Genomic DNA, 23,113 nt, shown 5'->3' with positions numbered 1-23,113 from the left:
ACGTCTACACCGTCTTTACTGTCGAATTACAATAATCCTATTACAATTCTATTATTACCCCACAGTAATCCCATAGTCATTATAGAAATGTGTATTCACTGTTTCCCACCAAAAAACAGAGCCGTGTCAGACTGGTGTCCCACCCTAGTCTGGAGCAGGTCTAAAGCCAGGTTACATAACGTGGGTTGACCTTTTCAAACCCATCAAAAATTCAGTGTGAAAAGAGTTTCAGAGAGCTGTGTTTGAATTAAACACACTGTTAACATCACAGACCTTATTCTTTGAGGTCTTCATAAATAGTGGGACAACATCATCGGTTTATTGTCTGTGCTCCTGGCTTTATACTGCGGGCTGCTTTAATTATTTTCAGTCTTTGAGAACAAGAGTACTTTAATGTATTTTATGGTCGAGGCGACCGGAGTGAAGTCTGTTTTTCATTTCAGTTAAAAAAAAAATCCAGCTACTCAGTGCTACCCATGTTTAAAAAGTCAGAATAAATAACCGTCTTTAATATGTGTTTAATTTCAGTGTCTGATTGGAGTTTAATTGGAATTTAATGACCAACATGTCTCCCGTAGTCACTGTAATTGTTTTTATTTATAATTCACATGCTCAGATGAGAATAAGTTGGATGAAATGAGCCGTGGAAAACATTTCAGGTCTGACCTGGCTGTCTGACTGGCTGAGGCACACTCCAGGCCTGCAGGTCTGGGCTGCTGAACTTGAACTCTGCCTCCACAAATCATGTTGCTGTGGCACGGCCACGTGCCCGCCCCCCTCACCTCTCACCGCACCGTCTCGCTGTCTCTCTCACATACACACTGAAGCCAGAGCGACTGAAAATCCCCCGAAGGCAAAGACATAAAATCCCAGAGTGTCAGTGCCTCGTCACCCAGAACAAGGCCGTGATTGTGTATTTCCTAAACTTAACCTCTGACCCCTCGCGGCCATCTGTCTGCAATAGTCTGCCACGCTGCATCCTTTAAATAACCCAGCCCTCAAACCCTGACGTGGCTCATTCCTGCTCAGGCTCTGTTCTCCACAGGTACGCACACTTCTGTCTTTAAAGCCGCATTAATTCACACTTCTATATTAACAATCGAATCGAATCGAATGACTAAATCTGATGCAAAAGGAGTTGTTCGTAGCGATGAACCCACCCAGAATTCTCACTTAACTCTCACGTTTCTCTCAGCTATGTAGCATTTTAGCATTATGCTAGCTAGTGCCAGCAAAGTTAGCGACTAGCTCATTTGACATTTTCCTCAGCAGTTGGTAGAGACCAAAAACAGAGCTTAAAGGAAAGTCAGTATTAAAGATGCATTTATGGGGTTAACAGAAAGACAATGCCAATGAAAGCACATGTTGCTTTGTGTCTGCCAGATGTGCAAATACGCAACTATTTGCTAAGACGTTCACCATAACGTCTGTATAAGGTGATGATATGTAAATTTCCCTGAAGATGCAGCATTAAAGGTGGTAACAAAGAAGACTAAAATGTGTCAATCTTTGGGACAAAGGGTTTTATTCTTATGATCCTCTCTCACTCCCTCTCTTCTGTGTGTTTGCTTCTCTTTCTCTTCCCTTTGAACATGGCTGACGTCTTAACACAGATGATAACCCCACTGAGTCATTTTTGACTGAAATTCTTACGACAGCAAAGGACATCATGGAGAAATTGTTAGAAATACAACGATGTCTCTTGTGTTTTCTGGTTCACTTGGTGTCCATCTGTGTGCAGAACATCTTGTTAGTGTCTGTGTGTTTGTTTGAAAAGAGAGAGAGAGGGGGCAAATATGCAGCAGTTGTTTTTCTCTCTTTGTTGTTGTGTTCTAAAAGAGCTCAGAAATGATGAAAGCAAGTTACACAGAAACTTTTTACTCAGAACCTTATGGACACTGTATCTTCATCAGTCTTCATCAGTCATTTATCATGAACTCTAAAGGTTGGCTGGGTAGAAGGACTTGGTGCTGCTGCTGTGCCTTCAGTGGTCCTATGTCCTTATACGCTGTGTAGTCAAAAGAATGTGCAAAGCTGAACTTTACACCCATTTGTGGTTGTTGAGCATCTCGCTGGAAACCATGAATCTGCGGCTGTAGAGTCTTCACTTTGCTGGGAAGAGCGAAGACTCCAGACTTGCACAACGTTTTGTAGCATGGCTGCAGGGATTTCATTCAGCCACAGACGTATTAGTGAGGTTGGGCACTGATGCTGGCTGATAAGGACTGGCTCACAGTCGGCATTCCACTTCATTCCAAAGGTGTTGGGTGGGGTTGAGGTCAGTGCTCTGTGCCGGCCAATTAAGTTCCTCCACACCTAACTCTTTATGGACCTGGGTTTGGGGACATTGAGGAACATTGTTTTGTTGGGAGAGAAAGTTTTTTTTGTCTTAAATACTGTATCCGTTTATGCCGCAGCACTGAGATTTCCATTGTTTGGATTTTATGTAGCACAGTCGTCATCTTGGTAGTAGGAGCTGGTAGTTTTCCTTTTGTTGCCATACATATTGAAGTCTGCAAAGTACTTCTAAGTTCTCTACCCCTGCACCACAGTCTTTAGAGGTGCAAGAATAGCAGATTTAAAGAAAATGCCTGCCCACATTGATGTGGCATTCTTCCAAAAGGCGTATCTACCTCCACCTGATTGTCACCTGGAAGTACGTATTTGGCATGAAGGGGCATTTTCCAAACCATGAAAAACAGATCAAAAGGACACAAAAGCCTTTGGCCAGGGGTGTCTGTATACCCCTGTCCAAATGTTTTATCACTTCCCTCTGTGTGCCACCCACACTGCATACAGGTGAAAGACCCACAGATGAATTGTGAGCGAGACAGCAGTTGTCTTCCTTGAGAGCCGCAATACTGTCAGTTTGATGGCTTTAACAAGAGTATTATCCAGAGGTGATCGACTTCTCTTCCTCTTGTGGTAGTCGTTTGAGGCGAGGCAGAGCAGCGTTTGATGTGAGGTTCCATGAAGGTGTGTCTGGTCTGGAGGGAGGGACAGTTTTCCATCCAGAGTGTTTCCTTCCACTATTTTCATTTGGTGATAACAGAGAGCAGGGTGATGCCCCGCTCATGGGTGGATGGGTGTATTTACCAGCACAGATGCCTCTGTACGACACCCTTTTGGCAGGGGAGTGTCTCCTGTTCTCCTGTGTGCTGAGAGAGAATAAGAAGAGGTGAGGCAGTGTTGGCTATTAACTGTACTTAACAATGCATGTAATGGTTGTGTCTTCCAGTCAACTTCTAAATGTGAATGACACTTCACTTAACTTACTGATGTTTGGATAGTTTCATTCTGTAAACAACAATAACAGAGCTGCCCTGAGCATCTGGTATGTATCTGTTACCCCAGGAAACAACATAAACTATCAGAGAAACAGGGAGGTGATAATGATTTTACCCCTTTCTTGTTGCTGAGTCACTGTTTTTGCTTTGTTTTTTGAATGAAGAACATCTATATTAAGGATTACATGTCTTTTCTCCCCTGGGGGGGGTGGAGCAGACGGTGCGCAGGATTGGTTGGAAGTCCTGTGGAGAGGAAGCTTGATGTGTTTTTAAAAAACATTTCCGCTCAAACCTTTATTTCAAACCTCATACTAATGTGTTTTGCTGTTCTTCGTTAGTGCACAGTTTGTTCTGTGTGAGGTCTCCTTAATTTCTTCCTCAGAGGTCGGTTACATCTACTTTGTTAACACCCTCCCTTCATTTTCTCCCCAGGAGCTTTTCCTGTGCCTCAGAGTTAATGGTAATACCACCTGTCTGATTGCTTGCTGTGGTTTGTGAGAGCAGGATGGATGTGTTGTGGGAAACACCTCACAGCTCTTAGGAAGGTAATGCTTTTGAGCAGGTCTGTGGGATAGTGCTGAGATTTTGCTGCCTTCAGGTGCTCATTTAAGGCTGTTTGAACTCGTCACCGTTGGAGTTTCTGAAAGCTCCAACTTCAAGATACAGTTTCATTTTTTTCCAATAGGTTTAATTACTATTAAGTACTAGTCAGTGTAACAGTAGCAATGCTTTCTGGGCCCTAATCTCAGAATTGTATTGCATCTTTTTTTTTTAATTTGTAACCACTATCATTGAATTATCTGTGTCTGTTTCTTCCCATACTGTGTTCACAGTTTCACAGTTACTTCTTGTTTGCAGGCCGTCCCACTTTCTTGAGCCCTTACGGGAAATGTGTGTTGCTTCATAGTTGTGCATCTATACATAGTGAGAGAAGAAAATTAAACATGAAATTATAATGAAAAAAATGCTGAGTCATTCACCGTTTTTGAAAAGGGATCAAGGCACCGTCCATTTTTGTCCTCATGACTAAAACCACTTGAACGCCGAGCATATTTGGCGCTAAACGTTGCATGTCGAAAATACAGTACGACCTCACGAGTTCCATGTGAAGGCAGCGTTTGTAATTGTGCTCGTTGTTTATTCAAGCCAGACCTATCCACTGTTTACGGAGTGTTTTTCCCGGTACAGAGCTCTCCAAGTCTGTACCAGGGCACTCTGATCTCTGGGTATTTACTCTGTGTGGGAAGGGGCTGCTTCTCCACCAACCGAGGCCAAAGGTTTGATGAAAACTGGGCTCATTTGCCGGTGACCTCTCCCCGTTCGTTAGCTGATGTTGGCTGTTTGGAGCCGTGTGTGTTTGGACAATAAATCTCCACCAGGCCCCGGCACAGACTGGGACAGACAGGAAGTATACAGTTTCAGTGTCACCATGGCAACATTCCTTTGGCCTCATGCGAGATGGGGTTCTTGGAGTGGAGGGACCTTGTCAGCAATGGGCCAAAAAGCCTGCAAGTTCTTCTTTGCCAACTGGGTTACTGTCTCAATAAAAAGCTCCACAGCGTTATTCAAATCAAGCAACTCCCAGATCCTCAACTGTTTTTAATTAGACTCAATTAAATTAAGCTGAATTTTGACTTTATTAAGTTAAACTCTGGTTTTGGTTTTATGCCTTCTTTATTTCCCTCCCTCTAGCTGCTTTCCTGTCCAGTCTAGGCCAGTATGAGATTGCCATCCCAGTACGTGTAGGACCTAATGGTGAGACGCTGGATGCAGAAACACCTCAACACCACCGAAGAAGAAGACGCAGCGCTGAAGACAGGCTGCCTGACTCTGTATTATGCTTTTTGAAATTGCCTCCCTTTATTTTTCATTCTTCTTTCAAGTCTGTGCTTCTTACATTTATACACATCTTTAAGTTACTCTCTAGAATACTTTTGATCCAAGAGCAATTTTCAGCTGAGCTCTCTCTTTTTCTGCCTCTTAGCTCTTCTACCAGCTGTCCACGTCACGTAACAACTTCCTGCTGAACCTAACGCTGCAGGGTGGCCTGCTCTCTAGGCAGTTCAGGGTGGAGTACTGGAAGAGAGGACGATTGGCCTGGAGTCATCCTTACTCCCCCCACTGCCACTATGTAGGACACCTCCAAGATCAGCCGCACTCCAGCAAAGTGGCCCTGAGCAACTGTAATGGCCTGGTAAGACTGAATCCTTCAAGCCTAATCCAGACCTAATACACCCAGTGGGGTCAGCAGCAGCAGCAGCAGCGCTGTCTTAGCAAATAAGGGATCAGCAAGGCTTGATTTCGGACATCAAAGCATGAAATTTTAACAAACCTCGGGGACTCAAGCCAGCTTTAATCTTTGCCCAAACAACAGGTGTGCTCCTCAGAAACTGAAATGACTGAAATTGAATTTCAGATATGGAGGTTCATCCTTACATTGCTTACATTCATTGTAAAAGAAACACTGCAGCTTAAGGAAATCCTGCAGTTACTGTCCCATCACCACCGCTCTCTTTTATACCACGCTCACGGCTTGTCGCGTGGGATGGATGTTAGAGGGAGAGAATTGATCAACTCCAGGCTATTGTATTACTGCAGAGTTGGTCGTGTGAGGCTTAAAATGACTTCACACTGACTATGTTAATATTCTGAAGATTAAAATTAGGGTTTACGATCTGGAATGACAGACTTTGGCTGTTATGAGGCATCCGCGTTTTCAGGAAGTTTCGTGCCAAGTCGGATGTTTCTTATTATTCATTCATAATCATGATTTGGAGTTTCATATGAACACTGAAACTGATGATAACCATCAATTCAATACGACATAAGCGCAGTATCAGTATGCATGAGGCGAACCAGCTTGTGTGATGTGTTGTCTGACCACGACTAAAAGCAAGAGCAAGAGAGATGAGAGACTTTTATGAATAATGATATTTAACACGCTTTCAGATTGAAAGATACTAAACTGTCGGGGGCAGCCCCCCACATTCTTTCAGCCAAAATACATCAAGTTCTGACCTGCTCTCTTGAAGCTGTTTAAAGGCAGATTGGGAAATGAGAGAGATTATTGTCTGAAGCTGTGGTCAACAAGGCAGGTTATGGTGAAAATAACAGAGCAGAGGACCTTTAATCATCTGAAAATCTTAACAGTTTTCCATCGCGGTCTTGTTTACTGCTTAGTAAAGTAATTCCTTTTTCATTTATTTCCCATTCTCATCATCTGCTTGTTAATGCTCCACATTAAGAGATGAAAGCTAGCCCCCCGCTGAATCACTCGACTGGATCACTTAATTGTGATGCATCATTTTGTTGGCTGAAATCATTTTCCTGCATTCACAGCACTGTGTATCTGTGTATCCTCTCACTACAAACAGCAGGCTCCACACAGTGTACACAGCCGAGGATTAGATGTGTTCACAAAGCGTTAATAAGCCGCACACGTAATTACTGTTGGTCAGACCAGCATGAGCACATTCACCAGCGAGCGGGCTGTGTGTCCAGGGGAGCATCACTAACTTTATTATGAGATTAAAGGCTGCCGCAGTGAGTCGAGGGGAGACACTCGCTCCGGCCAGAGCCAACACATCTGAGCAGAATCAAAGGAAGTGTTAGTGTATCGCTCTCTGTCTCACTCTCTCATTTTCCTCGCTCTCATTCACTCTTTCATGCTCTCACGTGTGTTTCTGTGTGTGTGTGTGTGTTTGTTCTGTGGGGTCCTGATCCTCTTCTCAGATGGGTCCACAGTTTGCCAACAGAGGACCCTGTGAGGGGGACAGTGTTTGTAGTGGGACAGTCAGAACACAGAGCGATATGATGATAATGTTGGGCTTGTATCTGCAATATTAAAATATCTCTAGTTATGAAATGAGTGTCATTCCTTCACTGAACAGTTATTGGATAGTATTGGATTCATACAGTTTCAATTTAAAAATTCTAAATATCCGTTTTGCCTCGGCCTCCTGTGACAGATTATTACTATCTAACAGATACACTGTATGTATTTTTAGTATTACTGTGTAACAGTAATACTTGCCAGGCTACTACAATCTGTTATCAGTTATTTGTTGTTAGTTATTACATGTTGTTCCAATATTTTTAGTAAATAATCATCATTATTACATGATGTGGAAGTTACAACATTAAGTGATTCATGCAAAAAGAGGAGGGGGGTTAGAACAAGAATATCATCTTGTTTGTATCTGCCTGAAATTCTAAGTTTACTACTCATGTCTCATCTAAATGAAGCCTGTTTACTCTGTGGTATACTGTGTTTTTACCCAACGGTACTGTTTCCCAATCATCCGTCTGTTATTTGTTGGGGTGTCTTTCTAGACTGTGCCTTTGCTTGGAGTGGGTGGAGGGTATTGCAGATTGTACTGTTTACATTAGTCACCGCAGTCATTGTGTCATTGTGTATTTCTGTCTGAGTGCTTGTGTTATTTCCTTATTATCTTCATTTGTTTGGTATTGTGACCAGAAAACAAAAGTCAGTGACTCTTGAGGAACAAAAGCTTTTGTCAAGAGTCTCACTGTGGCGTCGACACCTTGCATGCGTGCTGTAAACTACTGCACGTCTCTCCAAATACAATGCTCTCTGCTCAATACTGACAAGTGCTGCCTGTAAAGTTAACGAGGCGTCACTTCTCTGACCCATTGGCACCATCAGAGGGCCTTTGATTTGCCTCCACCTCACCGTAACTTAACCTGCCTGCTTTGTTGCTCTTTCAACACGAAGAGCAGTGATTTTCATCTTATCTTTGATGGAGCCTTTGGGATGATCTGTGTTAGTGGTTGTGTTATTTCTTTCTCAACATGTTTTGCTAAAGATTCATACCATCCGTGTAATGTGACATTTGTGATATATGTATCATGAAAGCAATGATTCCTGTTATTCTGTTCTATTCTACACATCTGTCTCTCTGCAGCAGGGGGTGATTGTTGCAGGGGGAGAGGAGTACCTGATTGAACCCCTTGTCTCACCAGATAACCAGACCAGGATGGAGAGGGGGGAGAGAGCAGAGGGGCGCCCCCATGTGGTTTACAAGCGGTCATCGCTCCGCCATCAGTACAAGGGCCAATCCTGTGGAGTCATTGGTGAGAGGAGAGATATTCTGGTCTTTTTAGTAGCAGCCGTTACTGTCGGTCCAAACTGCCCCAGGCTGATTTGGATGGCAGCCAGCAGCAGGAGATGGTGGTTGTGTGTGAGTTCCCAGTTGTGTTTGGGTGGGACTGAGTCTGACAGGGCGTTGCTGAAAATGCAAAAGTATGTTCAGGAAACCATATTTTGACTAATGAAAGTTAAAAACATCCCTGTTTGTGACGCTCATCCTGCTTATGTTCATGGAGATGGTGTTCAGGCGTCATTCTGTTTGGTTAAGTGTTGTAATCGGGGTCTTGGCCGAACACGAAGCGTACAGTGATCTGTTTTCAATGTACAATTGGCTGCTGCTGTGTTTTTGCGAGTGTCTTCATTCTCCTTCAAAACATGAACGTGTGCGATCTTCCTCAGACGAGAAGCCGATGAAAGGCGCGTCATGGTGGCAGCGAACCCTGAAGACGCCTCCCCATCATGTCGGTCGCGGCCAGCTGCCTCTGAAGCGCTCAGTTAGCCGAGAGCGCTACGTGGAGACGCTGGTGGTGGCTGACAAGATGATGGTGGGTTACCACGGTCGCAGAGACATCGAGCAATACATCCTGGCTGTCATGAATATTGTAAGTTTCACAACACAAAAGATGCACATGCACAATGCGTTAAAAGGCCGCGTCCCCTCTGTCACTGGAGTTGATTAATAACTGAGAGATTTCCATAAATAGCAGAATTGTTAAAATCGTCAAGTTTCACACGAAAACAGAGATAAACTGACTTGCTTTTGTGAAATTTAGCTTTCTGAAGCTTTCAGCAGAAATCCAACAATCAGTTCTGACTTTGAAGTTGAAATAAATCAGGTTGAGACTTATTTAATAGCATTAGTAATGCTTGGAGACAGAAAGAAAGACAAATGCGTGGATCTATTTTGATTTGTCCCCGGGGAGGCCACATGTTTCAGTCAGACGGCCTTACGTTGTATGTCATCATCTGCACTATTTCTGTCACGGGGGATCTCTTCACACACAATCAGTCCTTCAAACCTATACACACACGTGTTAGGAATGCATTTAATGAAAGGTTGGTCAGCTGCTGTTGTTCCAAAGCAGGTTGCATCCGGAGTGTTACAGAATCACAGAAACCAACAGCATCTGTTTAGTGGCGTGGAGCAAAGTGGGCCAAATTACACCAGACACCCGTAATGACACGTGTCTGAGTGCAGCTTTAGTGCTTGACTAGTAGTGGTTTTAACTCTGGTCTTTTTATTACTGTTGGTGCTTTAACTCTTTAATAATCACCTGCGCTTTGGGTGCACTGACTTTGCAGCTCTTTAAAGACTGTCAGATTAGTCTGTCTCATAGATGAAGTGTTACAGCTTAAAACCAGTCTCAGCACAACACAGGAATGCCTTTTTAGCCCACTTCTGTTTGCTCTTGGCATTGTTACATTAATCCAGACTTTCTGGGGGTCACGAAAGGCAGATTGACACAAACGTTGTTATTATACACAGACAATGCATCAGGGCTGGTCTCATCCTAAATCCATCCTACATCATCCTAAATCAATTTTTCTGTTTTCATTTTCATGACTGGACATTACTCTTGTGTCTATTTCAGCTCTACTTTAATGTGCCTAACTGGTGCATCAGCTGTTTTTAAGACTGGTCTTTTCTTGTTTCCCTGGAGGTCAGGTTGCCAAACTGTTCCAGGATTCTAGCCTGGGGAATGCAGTCAACATCGTGGTGACACGGCTCATCCTGCTCATGGAAGACCAGGTAAATAAACTACTGTAATAAGTTGTACAACCCTCTTCTCTCCTCTCTGTATGTCTTTCTGTGCTTGTCCTCATAACCTGCACAACGCACATCTATGAGCTCCTTGTTTGTGTCAAATTATTGGCTTAAGTGTCTTTTCCTCCACCGCTCCCTGTGGACTGTATGTGTGTATGCAGGTCCTGGCTGTAATGAGAGGTACAAGCGGCTGTAAGGAGGTTAGGAAGAGGGAGATGGGTGAGGAAAGGCAGGAAAGTCAGGATATGAGGAGGGTGGTGGTACCTGTCAGACAGAGCTGCTTTATGACTGCTTTCTGTGGTGAACAGTGACCTCTCTGATCATTGCTATGATGCACTTCCAGGGTGTAGAGAAGCTTAAAGTTCGATTTAGACATTGAACCAAAAAACAGCATCTAAATCTGCTTCACCAGAGAAGTGTGTTGCTTTTAAATCAACATCAGGATCCAAAATCACCGCATTCATCAAGGTCTTTTCTGTCAATTTACCAATATTTTGTAGCAACGCTAACGGTGTAGATTAATGTCAAGCTCCGTTGGTCACTTGGTACACCACTTTTGTCCAGACTGAAATTTCTCAATGGATTGGATTGATGGGTTACCAGATGTCAGATTCAGACTATGAATCTGACTTTGGTGATCCTCTGACTTCTCCTCTAGTGCCACCATGAGGTTGACAATTTAGCTTCTTAGTAAAGTGTGTCTGGTTATCCCCTAATCTCTATAAACAGATATCTGCATACGAATGCACAATCTGTAGACAGTATTTTGATATTGGAAGTGTTCTGCTTTCCGTTTGCTGAGTAGTGTTGACCAATCTTGTTTGAGCTGTTTTTGGTTGCATGCAGGTAAACAGTCCACGTGGAGAGTAAAAGAGGCAGAATGTATTGGATTAAATACACTCATATGCAGATATTCTCAGCATATGAGTGGGGTGTCTGTCTCTGTTTAAATATATTAGCCGAAATGTTGTTGTCCAGTTTGAAAGTCAAGTTGATATTTGGACTGTAAACAATGACCAGCTCATGGAAGTCTTGACCATGATATCCATAATCCGTAATCTGGATATTCCATTGAGCCTCAGTTGTATTTGAAACAATGCTAATTAGCAAATGTTAGCATACTATTGTGCTAAACGAAATGGAAAACATAATACCTACTAAACATCAGCATGTTAGCATTGTCATTATATGTTGTTAGCATGCTGACACTAGTGTTCAGCTCAAAGCATTGCTTTGCACAGCCTCAGAGAGCTGTTAGCGTGGCTTTAGACTCTTGTTGTATGATATGAGTGAGTGAATGTATGTTATAAAGGGCACAGAGTTTGAATCCACACCTGACCACAAGGCAAAGGTTCAACTCATAAAAAGTGCACGACCTTACCAGCATAGCACGGCAGATGACTGGGCCATCTGACTTCCTAGTAACTGACTTTATTAGCCTGCCATTAACAGCATGTGGTGAGATGGTGCGGCCAGCGTAATGTTGACCCTCTAGAAATCTGACAGATGAATCATAATGAATTAAAGGGGCACGCAGTGTGGCTTTGAGGTTTCCTCCTTAGCGCTCTTAATAGGGAACATTTATGATTCATACTGTTCATGCTGCCTCAAAATAAGCTCTGTAATTTATCGCTCGGATGTGTTTGTCATCTGACATTGTAAAGAAGTAAATGTTAGGATCATTAGCGGTGGGCAGTATTAGTGTTGTTATTCTTTCTCCATGGACCGTTGAGGTTGAGGTCGTGACAGGATTGAGAGTCGTCTCAGTGAGTGGTTCAGCTGCTGGTTTCCAGGTCTGAAAACGGCAAGCTGCCCCTGGAAAATAAAGTGAGGCCAGCAGTGGTCCCAGAAATGAGGGACTGTGGGATGAGACAATTACTAGTTATGTCACCACATGCATTCCTGGGTTACGAGTTCTCGCCAGCTGTGGCCAGCAGAGCCCTCCCTCCTCTCCTCTCTGCACTCTCATAGTACCAGAAAGCACCTTCACTATAACCCTGCCTCCACATTAGCTACAGTGTAATGAAGCCGCCGTCCAGAAAAAACATGTATCCCCAAATTTGGTGATTTTAAATTTTAAATTTTTTTTACTAAGTAAAAACCCTTTGGATTATCTGAAACATGAGTCACCAAGCTGAAAAAACTGTTTTTCCCTTATCTAATGTAAAGTTGACATTTTGGAGATACGTTGTTTTCACAGGACAGAAAGACTAACACACGAAGGCGGAAAACAAGTCAGAAACACTGCAATACAGGAAGACCCGGGCGGGCTTATCATAGCATTGTTGGGCCTATCACCTGATTGTTGAAACCCCCTTTGCTGACACTGGAATAACCTAATGTCATTAAATGAAGTATCTTTACAAAAATATGAAATTGCCCAAGTTTTTCTGTTTTTGTTGTGTTTAAGATTTAAATACAAAACTTTACTTTCCCAATTTGCATTTGACTCTGTTTTTCCTTCCTGCTCTTTCTTCCAGCCAACTCTAGAGATCAACCACCATGCAGGGAAGTCTTTAGACAGCTTCTGTAAATGGCAGAAAACCATCCAGCACCGGAGCAGCTACGGCAACGCCATACCAGACAACGGGATCGCTCACCATGACACTGCCGTGCTTATCACCAGGTGAGAAATGCAAACGGACAAACCTTTCTCACAGGAGGTCATTTTGAATGACAGAGTTTTGGTCTGACTAGCGCTCCTACGGCCTGTAAATGCGTTTAGTCTGTTCCCTGTTCATTTAAGGGTTAAAGCAGTGTTTCCTCTGAGCTGAATTCTTACATTCCCAGCCCCTATCCTCATAGGTTTTTCATAAAGCCAAGTCCAAGAGTGTTGGGCTGTATCTTGTCCTGTCTGTGGTGACGATAGCTGGGGCCGCTCTGCCCAGCTCAGCATCTGGAGACAAAATGTAAAAGAGAGATATGAGGAGGGAGTGAGAGACAAAGACAGATTTATTTATTTGAAGGAAGCGGCCCAGAGAAAATGGAGAGACACCCTGAAAGGATGAGAAAGAGAGCAGAAATCAAATCTGACAGCGTTGTGTTCTTGTCATTTCTCGATCTGTTACTGATACTTCTGGAGGAGAAGAGGGTCAGCAGTGGAAGGTGCACACGAAGCAGATAAAACACTGATGCTGTTGACTGAGGAATGTGCAAACAACAACCACGGTTTGGTCAGAGTCATCTGATCGCGATGGGGCTGGGCAGAGCTGCCACAAATACTTTCCTATTCTTTCTAACAGAATGCAATTATGTAAGAGGAGGCGTAAGAAAAGTACAGATAGATAAATGTCTGTTTTTGAGATGTGGTTGCGGTGGTGGCTTTGTGAGAACCCTTCGGTTTTACGACAGCGTTTATCAAGCAGAGGATGGAAGCCGTCCAGACAGATGACACCACAGTGACCGTCCACGGCTTCCTGCTATTGTTCATTCAAAACTATATCTGTCTGCTATCGCTGCTGTCCACTGTCTGTCCATAATGTCTGTGCAAGTGTGTCTGCCACTGTCTGTGACTGCACAGTATGTCTGCATCAAGTGTGTGTGTTTGTATTCTGTTTTTATATGTAAGTGTGATCACATGACATGCTGGATTTTGGCTGTTTAATGTTGTAAAAAGTATGATATTTTAAACTGGCTGGCTTGATTTTCCTTCCCGTCTGCAGGTACGACATCTGCATCCAAAAAAACAAGCCCTGTGAAACCCTAGGTGAGACACACACACACACACACACACACACACACACACACACACACACACACACACACATACACGCATGAACACACCATTTCTCCTCTGACTGTAGAGCCATTAATTCTATAAGAAACACACAGACAGGTACAAAATCTTGCTAATCTCAATTTCTGTGTGTGTGTGTGTGTGTGTGAGACAGGTCTGGCTCCTGTAGGAGGGATGTGTGAGCCAGAGAGGAGCTGCAGCATCAATGAGGACATCGGCCTGGGAACAGCTTTCACTATTGCCCATGAGCTAGGACACACGTGAGTGAAAGACACACACACACACACACACACACACACACACACACACACACACACACACACACAATGAACTCATAATTTTCTGATATGCATGTGTGTGTGTGCGTGTGTGTGTGTGTGTGTGTAATAGGTCCAACACAGTTTGAACATGGTTTCAGTAGACGCACATGTGTGATGTCTGAACATGCTATTAGCCGTGTTACTCAGCATAGAACAGGGCTGACATGTTATACATCTTTAAAAGCTTGCATGCAGAGATCATGCACGTTAAGCTGTAACCCGCTCAGACGGTCGAGGAGAAGTTCATAACCCCGTGTTCCGTACGAAAAAACATCGAATCCCCTCTGTACCAGACCCCTGGTAGCTGTTCTTTAGCTGAGGCTGAAACACAAAATGTCCCTGAAGAAATCCCTGAGGTGTCTCATGTGTCTTTTCTTGTGTTCTGGTCCAAGATGATTCCTCCCTCCTCAGATTACATCTGCAGATCTCCAGAGATAGTTTATGTAATCTCTAGCACCATGAGTCATTTCCATCAGTTGAGAATGTGTTAATAGTTGTATATTTTCTTTCCGTCACACTATTTATATGTGGAATTAGTTCCATGTGTGGCTGGTGCAGCACCTGGAGATGCCTCTGGTTTTTGTATCGGGATCCCCTGGATGAGCTGCAAACTGTGTTTTACTCATTTGCCTGGGATTGCTGATCTGTATCACTTAGTGACGAGCTATTTTATCCGCCTGTGTGCTTCGCTTCTGTCACGAATGCAGTAAATCAACAGAGGTCACTGATTTTATCCGTCTCTTTTCCTGAGAAAACCATCGAGTTGGTTTATTTTTGGAGAATATCCTACTTGCTCAGAGTAATTGAGTCTCTCGCTGCATTTTGTCCACACACATACACAGCCCTTACAAGTATTAAGACAGATGGTGGATCCTTCGGGGTCTTGCCTCTCTAACGATAAACACAGGTAGCTTTCATGTACTCAGACCACAACGCTTAGGAGCCGACATGACTGGAACTCGCGGGCTGATTAGAGTCTGTCTATACTATATACAATCTGTTTCCTCTGCTTCAACACAATCAACATTTGTTTTAAATTGTCATATAAATTGTTTTGACATCACAGTGCAGCATTAGATTAAACGCAGGCCTGTTTGTGGTGGAGGGCACCCACATGAAAAGACCAGTGATGACTCAGCTGAGGGAGGAAAAGCTTTCAGAGCATTTATATTTCAAACACAGCTACTGTGAGCGTTATCGCTGTCTGTCAATTAATGCTCCGCTATTCTTCTGTCCTGCAGGCTTAGACGGTAAAATGCATTTTGGAATAACAAGTGTAAATCTGGAATGAGTAGGCCATCATCAGAGAAGTCATCTGTGATGAGTTAATTAGGAGCCCAAATGTTCTCTGGTTTCTGCTTCTTAAATGTGAGAACTTGATGCTTTTCTTTGTCGCGTATGTTGGTGAATTGAATATTTCGGGGGTATTTACATGTAAAAGGTGTACATGTCCACTTTCCTATGATGATAGCAGTTGAACATGTGGTCACAGTGGACTGTGCTCTTTCAGATTGTGGAGATCTGCCTCTTCAGTGTCAGTGTTTATATATCCTGCAGGTTTATGATTCAGGGTGAAGATTATATATCCTTTGTGTGGTTTGATGCAAATTTAATTTATTTTGTCAGACCAGTTGCAGACTGGCACCCCCCCTCTGACGGTCCAACCACTACAACATGTCTGGTGTTTAGATCCCCCTCGGTCATCCGCAGTGATCTGTTTTCCGCTGTCCCCATGCCTGCTGCAGGGACTATTACCGGTCCACGCGGCCTCAAACTGTTGTCACTGTATCATCATGGGCTTTAGGTTTGGGATGAACCATGACGGTATGGGGAATGCCTGTGGGCCCCGCAGCCAGGAGACTGCCAAGCTGATGGCTGACCACATCACCATGAAGACAAACCCATTCATCTGGTCAGCCTGTAGCCGGGATTACATCACCAGCTTCCTGGAGTGAGTCCGCCTATCAGATATCTGCAAACCACAAATAATTTGGTAATTAGAGGTTTGAGAAAGAGAAGTTCTCTTGGATGTCAGAGTAACATTTTTGATGGTCAGACAAACACTCAAGTAGCAGATTGGACTTGATGGTAGGCGAATCCTCTTCAGTTTAATTATTGATAAATTAGTAATTTTGATATTCTTAGAACAAATGACACTGAAAAACAGTTATTGTGTATTTTAATCTCACGCTCTTCTGTTTGGTGTGCTTCAGCTCAGGTATGGGCTCCTGTCTGAACAACATCCCCCCCAAGCAGGAGTTTGTGTACCCCACCACAGCTCCGGGTCAGGCCTACGACGCAGACGAACAGTGTCGCTTCCAGTACGGCGTCAGATCTCGACAATGTAAATATGCGGTGAGTGCTCCATCTACACTTTACCACTTTTCCCTTTTTTTGAGACATTTCACTCAAAACTATAAATGTCAACTTCATGGTGGCGATAGAGATAGAGATAAAGGAAAGTCAGCGGATCAAAGTCAGTAACATTCATCCTCCTGGAACCATGCATGTCTGTACAAAACTGTATGCAAATCCATCCAACTGTTCTTTAGTTATTAGTCTAGAGCAAAGTGGTGGACTGGCCAACTGAGCGACAGAGCAATATTACCCACAATGACCCAATACAGCCAGGGATAGTTTACACCCATATACAGCGAGGCCATGTCTCATCTCATGCACAGGGGGGACCCCAGCTTTAAGTCTCAAATGGTCTTAACCCCCACCAATCACAGTCTTCTCAAGTACACCTTTGCTTTTCTTATTACAAATCATGCAGGTATATCCAAATGGATCACATACTGAAGAAATGATTAAAAAACCCTCTGGAGATCAGACTGACGATACTGATCTTAAAAACTGTGACCACCAACAACGGGAAGCATCTTGCAATACTTTCACAGAATAGCATCCACTTAACTGCACGGTAAACTTTTATGGGGCCACGTTCAGATTGAACGGACATCTGGAACAGAATACTTCTTTATATACTCATTGTTGTTGATACTTATGTGTTCAGAACATATGTACACAGTAAAGCATAATCCGTGTTATGTGTGTGTTATAGACATCGCTGCAGTGGGAGCCGAGAGGGTGAACAACAGTGTGTCTGCTGTTGTGTCTTTATGTTGCACTTATATAGAAATGCGAATGTAAATTTTCTCACTCTGCTTCGTCCCTCTCTCTCTCTCTCCCGTGTTTTCATTATCCTGTCACTCACACAGGAAGTCTGCAGTGAACTTTGGTGCATGAGCAAGAGCAACCGTTGCATCACCAGCAGCATCCCAGCTGCAGAGGGAACCATCTGTCAGACAAACACCATAGAGAAAGGGGTAAATACAGAAACTCATCTCTCTCTTACATTATTCTTCTGGAAGTTGGGGCGTAAAGGTGGAATTGTTCCCACAAAAGAGGCTAAATGTGGCCGGTGGGGGTGGAGTGATGATGTTCATCTGGGACTGGTTCTCCTGCCTATTACAAGAATTAAAAAAAAGCGCATGTGCTCACACTGACTCATCCTGGCTGTTGTCTTGTTGGATAACATGTTTACTCATAAAAATATTTGTAGGATTGACCATTTTAAAACCCTGAAAAACACAAAGTTAAAAAAAAAATAATCTGTTTGCAGGGTTGTGGGATATGACTTGTCCTGTATTCTAATAATTTGCTTTCTTATAGCCTAATGATCAATTTTGCTAATATTTACCTTTTTTTAAGGAATGCTGCCATTGTTCATTCAATTCTGCGTATCTGAACATGTATATGTGTACATGTGTTCGTGCTGCAGTGGTGCTACAAGCGGGTGTGTGTGGCGTATGGGACCCGTCCGGAGGGCGTGGATGGGGGCTGGGGTCTGTGGTCACCGTGGGAGGAGTGCAGCAGGACCTGTGGAGGAGGAGTTTCCTCTTCCATAAGACACTGTGACAGCCCCAGGTTTGTGTCTAACTATGAGGGATAGCTTTCTAGTTAGCTACCTAGAATAGATTACAGGTGGAGTATTGTGCCATACGCATCAATATTGGCCAGTATGTCAGGTTTGGGAGTTTGTATCAGCAAAGTTAAAGTCAGATGTTTGGAGAAAATTGCTGAGTAGTTTTACCTGTGGGAGGAAACTGGAGCACTCAAACACTGACAGAACGCAGGAAGGACATGCGGCCTCAATGCAGAAAACAGGGCTGAGATTTATGTGCAGGACCTTCATGCGGGCAGCAGTGCCACCGTTTTTATCGTGTTTGAAATAATTCAGAGAGTCTGATTCATCACCATATGACTCGCAGACCTTTTTTGAATCACAGTCACCAGATCCCTCATCTTGAACTGTTTAAACTGAGGATGAATTGACCCAAATGTGAGGCCAACGGCGTTCTTTCGTATCATTTCTTAGCATCATTTGCATATTTGCTTTGGCTCCGTTCTGTTTAAATTTCTTGAAAGTTTAGCAGAGGCAGCCATTTGATGAGGGCTGACTCTGGCTTCCCTCTCAGCTTGTTCTTTTTTTTTATGTGGAGGTGGTGTCGTGATGGTCTGCGATGGACAATAAAGCAATAAAAGACAGTGACAAGACAGTCAGATTGAAAACACACTGATGAAGGCAGGCAAAGCAGAGAGGTTAGATCTTGTTAAATTGCACTCAGATGTGACTGACTGGCCCATTCTCTTTGTGTTTGGTTATAGGCCAACCATTGGTGGAAAGTATTGTCTGGGGGAGAGAAAGCGCTTCAGGTCCTGCAATATTGATGTGAGTATTGCTGCTCTTCATCTTCATCGCCATTACCATTGATTGGTGGACATAGTGTAACCAAAATTCTGAATATTATTTGATTCACTGTGTTTTGTTTGTGGTCATTGAATGGCACTCTGCTTGCACGTTTGTGTGTGTTGTGTGCGTGTGTGTCTTACAGGAGTGCCCTGCAGGGTCTCGGGATTTCCGGGAGATTCAGTGCTCTGATTTTGACAGTGTTCCTTTCCGGGGAAAGTTTTACACCTGGAAGCCATACAGAGGGGGTGAGTGAGTAACCCATCTCTGTGGGGGGTCTGTGGGCGTGTGTGTGTGTGTGTATTTGTGTATTTATTTGCACCATGGTGATCTCTACTGCAGATTGCCTCTTTGCCCTTACCGTCACTGTCATTGTTCATTGGTTGAAAGTAAGTACAGACAGTATACTGAAGCACTGAACTTAAAGCTGCACTTAACAACAGTTTTGTATTAACGATGGATCAAATATTGATGTGAATTCTGATGTGAGAGGGGTCACAGACAATTATGCTCCAATATTCTTTCAGCTCCACGGAGTGATTTAATGTCTTTCAGCTCATTGTTTTGGTTTTACATTCACCACTCCATCAACGTTAACTCCTTTTAGCATATAGAGGGCTTGAAATTGAGGAAGATGCGAGCTAAGAGTTGATGACAGGAGATCAACACAAGTCAGGAGACAGAGTAGTGCGTGCGTGTGTGTGCATGCGTGTGTGTGTCGAGAGAGAGGGAGAGACAGGAGAAAGTGAATCGAAGCTGCAGACTCCCTCCTGTCTGGCCCACAGATGCTGGCTGCAGCGAACCATGCATCCCATGATGCCTTGCAAGAATTCCTCGCTCCTGATGAGCACTACACTGGACGTGAAAGATAAATAGTTTCAACGACATAACTGCTTTTAATCTAGCCCTCCAAAAACATAATGGCTTACAGAGATAGCTGGCCAGCCAATTCCAACTTCAGGCAACAAGTGCTCCTTTCATCAAGTCAGCTGATTTTACAATGGAAATCCCTTGCAGCTGTTAAAATAGGAGCAGTGCCATAGACTCTGCCCTATGCGAAGGCCAGATCACACCGCCCAGCCCCTTCCCTGTCCTCTGCAGCCCTCTCACTCTTCTCACATTCTCAGTTCGGCTTTGCTCCTTTCACGTTCACCCTCCAAGCACACAACTTCTTCTTCACGCTCTTTTTCTTGGTCTTCTCTGCTCCTCCGGTCTCTATAAATGTCTCTCCTTGTCTCACTTTATTTAGTTCACCATTATGCAATCTGACACTGAGAACAGAGGCAGCCTTTCTCTCTCAGCTCAGGCAGCCAAGGACAGTTCATTAAAAAAGGTCTGTCGTATAAGCTGAAACAAGCTGCCCCACACTGCTGCTCTCAGTCCAACAGCCTTCACACTCGACCTTCACACTCCATACAACACACCCTGCGAGTTATGATATGCACACACACACCCTGCTCGAAGCCATGGTTGCCCCGCCAATGCTAGGCACCATGGGAATTGTAGTTTTCCGTGGTCTGACCGCTTTATCGTCTGCAGGCCATGCCAGTGCATACTCTCTCTGTCTCTCTCTCCCTCCCAGTACATACTGTACCTGCTTCAGCGCTGCCAGCACAAACAAACACAGCCCAGACTGATGTCAGCAGCCACTCAAGCAGTGGAGCTGTTGGCGAGGTGCACAGATGAGTGAAGGATATATACCATTTGGTTGGAGAAATCCTCTAGCAACTCTGTGTGTGTGTGTGTGTGTGTGTGTGTGTATGTGTGTGTGTATGTTTCTTTTTATATCCCAGTGGAGACTTTAAACTGACTGCACACCAACCCATGGGGACCTCCTGTCACTGTGGGGACCTGGGACCTGTTCAGGGTTAAGACTTGGTTTGAGGTTTAGGATTAGAATTAGATTAAGTTTAGGATTGGGGTTCAGGGAGCGTAATGTCAATAAAGTGTCTCCACAGGGCCGTAGTGACGTACGTGAACACGTGCACATGCCTGTGTGTCAGGGCAGTGAAAGGAATACAGAGAAAATAGTGACTATCATACTTTACTGTGTGTGTAGTGATTAGTGTCTACATGTACTGGAGGTGTGTGTGTGTTTATGAATTTTCTTTGTCACAGCACATTTACAGATCACTACTTACATCACAGCAGTGGAGACACTAAATACTGAACACACATGCATTAACATACGTAGAGCTCAAATGATTGGTCGATTAATTGTCAGGAAAGTAATTGACTCCTGCTGTGATTATCAGTTAAAAGTTTGAGTCATTTCTTTAAGTATAAATGGCCAAAAGTTTCGGGTTCCAGGTTCTCAAATATCAGGATTTGTTGCTTTTGTTTGTCTTGTGTGATAGTAAGTTAAGCAAATATCTTTGAACCTTTTGATGAACAAAGCAAGTTATTTCAATATCTCATGGGTTTAGGGACTGCATTCACAGAGTATTCAGTAGTTTTGACAGTGTGTGTGTTCAGATGCAGGGACCTAATCACATTCAGCTGCTTGTTCGCTGGTTGTCAGCACTGAAAAACACACATGTCAATATGACCATAGCCCTATTTATCATGTGACTCATTGAATAGTATTATAGGCTGTGTTGCAATGTTGAAATCTATGCTGGAAAAAAAAATTCTAAATAGATTTGACGTCATTGTTGTCTTTATTGTGACAGTAATGTTTAAAGCAGGCTTCATGGCTTCGTGTCATTGGCCTTCATCATTCAGTCAGGTGTTCAAAAAGGCGTACAAACCAAATTACACACCCAGCGTGACATTCAGAGCTGCTAGTGAACCCATGGCTCTGTGCAGGAATTCAGTTTTTGGGCGATTGCCCTGCAGGAGGTTTGGCTTCTGTCTCAGTGACTATTTCATTAGCCCACATTCAAATTCTGCACAATTTGGGATATTTCCATTAGCTCAGACTGCAGAATACTGGCCAGAAACTAGTAGGCTAATAAAATTTCAGTTCTTGAGGAGATGTCTCAAAAGGATCTGAAACACTCAGTGAGCAAAGATCAGATTTGAGCTTTAGTAAACTGGGAACATGAGGCACCGGAGAAGCAAAGCCCATAGACTGAAAACAATCTCACCTTATCCGTGTTTGTGTGCCATAACAGGTAGATAGATGTGCTTTATTGATGCTGTGTGTCCTGCCCCCTGTGTGTATCTGTGTATGCATATGTGCTTAGGTGGGGTGAAGCCCTGTTCTCTCAACTGCCTGGCAGAAGGATACAACTTCTACACAGAGCGAGCTCCAGCTGTGGTGGACGGCACACCATGCCGAGACGACTCTCTGGACGTGTGTGTAAACGGAGAGTGTAAGGTGAGACAAAACCTTCCGGTGTGTTGAAACACAAGGATGAAGCAGCAGAACAGAGGATCAACACAAGACTGTCTTCGACTGAGATAATATTGTTTATTCTAGCTCTGTAGACGTTGGACAGCTGCCACTGTCTAGTTTACACACTGACTGCTGATCGTCATCACGATCAGCTGCTCCGCTGAAAAACTGTCTTAACTTTGGCAGCGATCTTTAAGTCCCATTACCGACACTCTCTCTTAATCCTGGCTATTAATGAAAACAAAACATCTAACTGCTGCTCGTTTTGTTGAAGCGGAGACCACCTGGAGCTCCAACAGGTCCCTGGAACCCATTTTGACACCCACACAGCACATTTGTGAAAAGATGTAGACCAAAAAAAAAATCCCTAATGGTAACAACGAGCAGCTTATGTGGTTGCTGTTGATTCCCAGTCTGTTGTTAGTTCAACTTCTTGTTTATTTTGGATGCAGCTTTTCTCCAAAAAGTAAGCAGACGCTTTGGACGGGGGAAAAGAAGCTGTGAGGACAAAGGAAAAAAAAACTCAAACTTCAGGATATCCAGCTCATTGTTTTGTGGTTGCCTGCAGTTTTGTAGTGCGCCAAAAGATTTTATTTTCTAGCTCCCCCTCGCGTGCCTCTTACCCCCCACGATCCCGCTTTATTTCAAGCGTCTCAGAGGTTAGGTTGACTGAGGAGGTGAGTGAGGATGGAGTTCCTGCACTCATCCAAAAAGAGGATTTTGTTTATCAACATCCCCTCTCTGTTCTCTTCTTCTTCACCTCTCCTCTCTTTTCCCTGCACACTGCTCAGTTCTCCTGTGG

The 23,113-nt window shown here is 43.7% G+C and overlaps 1 protein-coding gene across 2 annotated transcripts in view; it reads left to right on the top strand.

The window, feature by feature from the left end:
* Positions 1-23,113, top strand: part of adamts10 (ADAM metallopeptidase with thrombospondin type 1 motif, 10) — a 42,457-nt gene that overhangs the window by 6,138 nt on the left and 13,206 nt on the right. The window contains exons 3-17 of one of the 2 annotated variants that reach the window (XM_076727033.1): positions 4,980-5,119; positions 5,272-5,481; positions 8,213-8,381; positions 8,797-8,999; positions 10,064-10,147; positions 12,643-12,788; positions 13,825-13,868; positions 14,053-14,158; positions 16,023-16,169; positions 16,432-16,573; positions 17,440-17,547; positions 18,003-18,148; positions 18,890-18,953; positions 19,117-19,219; positions 22,160-22,293. In XM_076727033.1, coding sequence (XP_076583148.1) covers positions 4,980-5,119; positions 5,272-5,481; positions 8,213-8,381; positions 8,797-8,999; positions 10,064-10,147; positions 12,643-12,788; positions 13,825-13,868; positions 14,053-14,158; positions 16,023-16,169; positions 16,432-16,573; positions 17,440-17,547; positions 18,003-18,148; positions 18,890-18,953; positions 19,117-19,219; positions 22,160-22,293 — 1,946 coding nt within the window. Of the gene's footprint in view, positions 1-4,979; positions 5,120-5,271; positions 5,482-8,212; positions 8,382-8,796; positions 9,000-10,063; positions 10,148-12,642; positions 12,789-13,824; positions 13,869-14,052; positions 14,159-16,022; positions 16,170-16,431; positions 16,574-17,439; positions 17,548-18,002; positions 18,149-18,889; positions 18,954-19,116; positions 19,220-22,159; positions 22,294-23,113 lie in introns of those variants that run through there. The other variant, XM_076727034.1, reaches the window with a different exon arrangement.

This window comes from Chaetodon auriga, chromosome 3 (genome assembly GCF_051107435.1).
Source record: "Chaetodon auriga isolate fChaAug3 chromosome 3, fChaAug3.hap1, whole genome shotgun sequence".
NCBI lineage: Eukaryota > Metazoa > Chordata > Actinopteri > Chaetodontiformes > Chaetodontidae > Chaetodon > Chaetodon auriga.
Note: the sequence above shows the minus strand (reverse complement) of the source record. Positions and strands in the feature narration are given on the sequence as shown.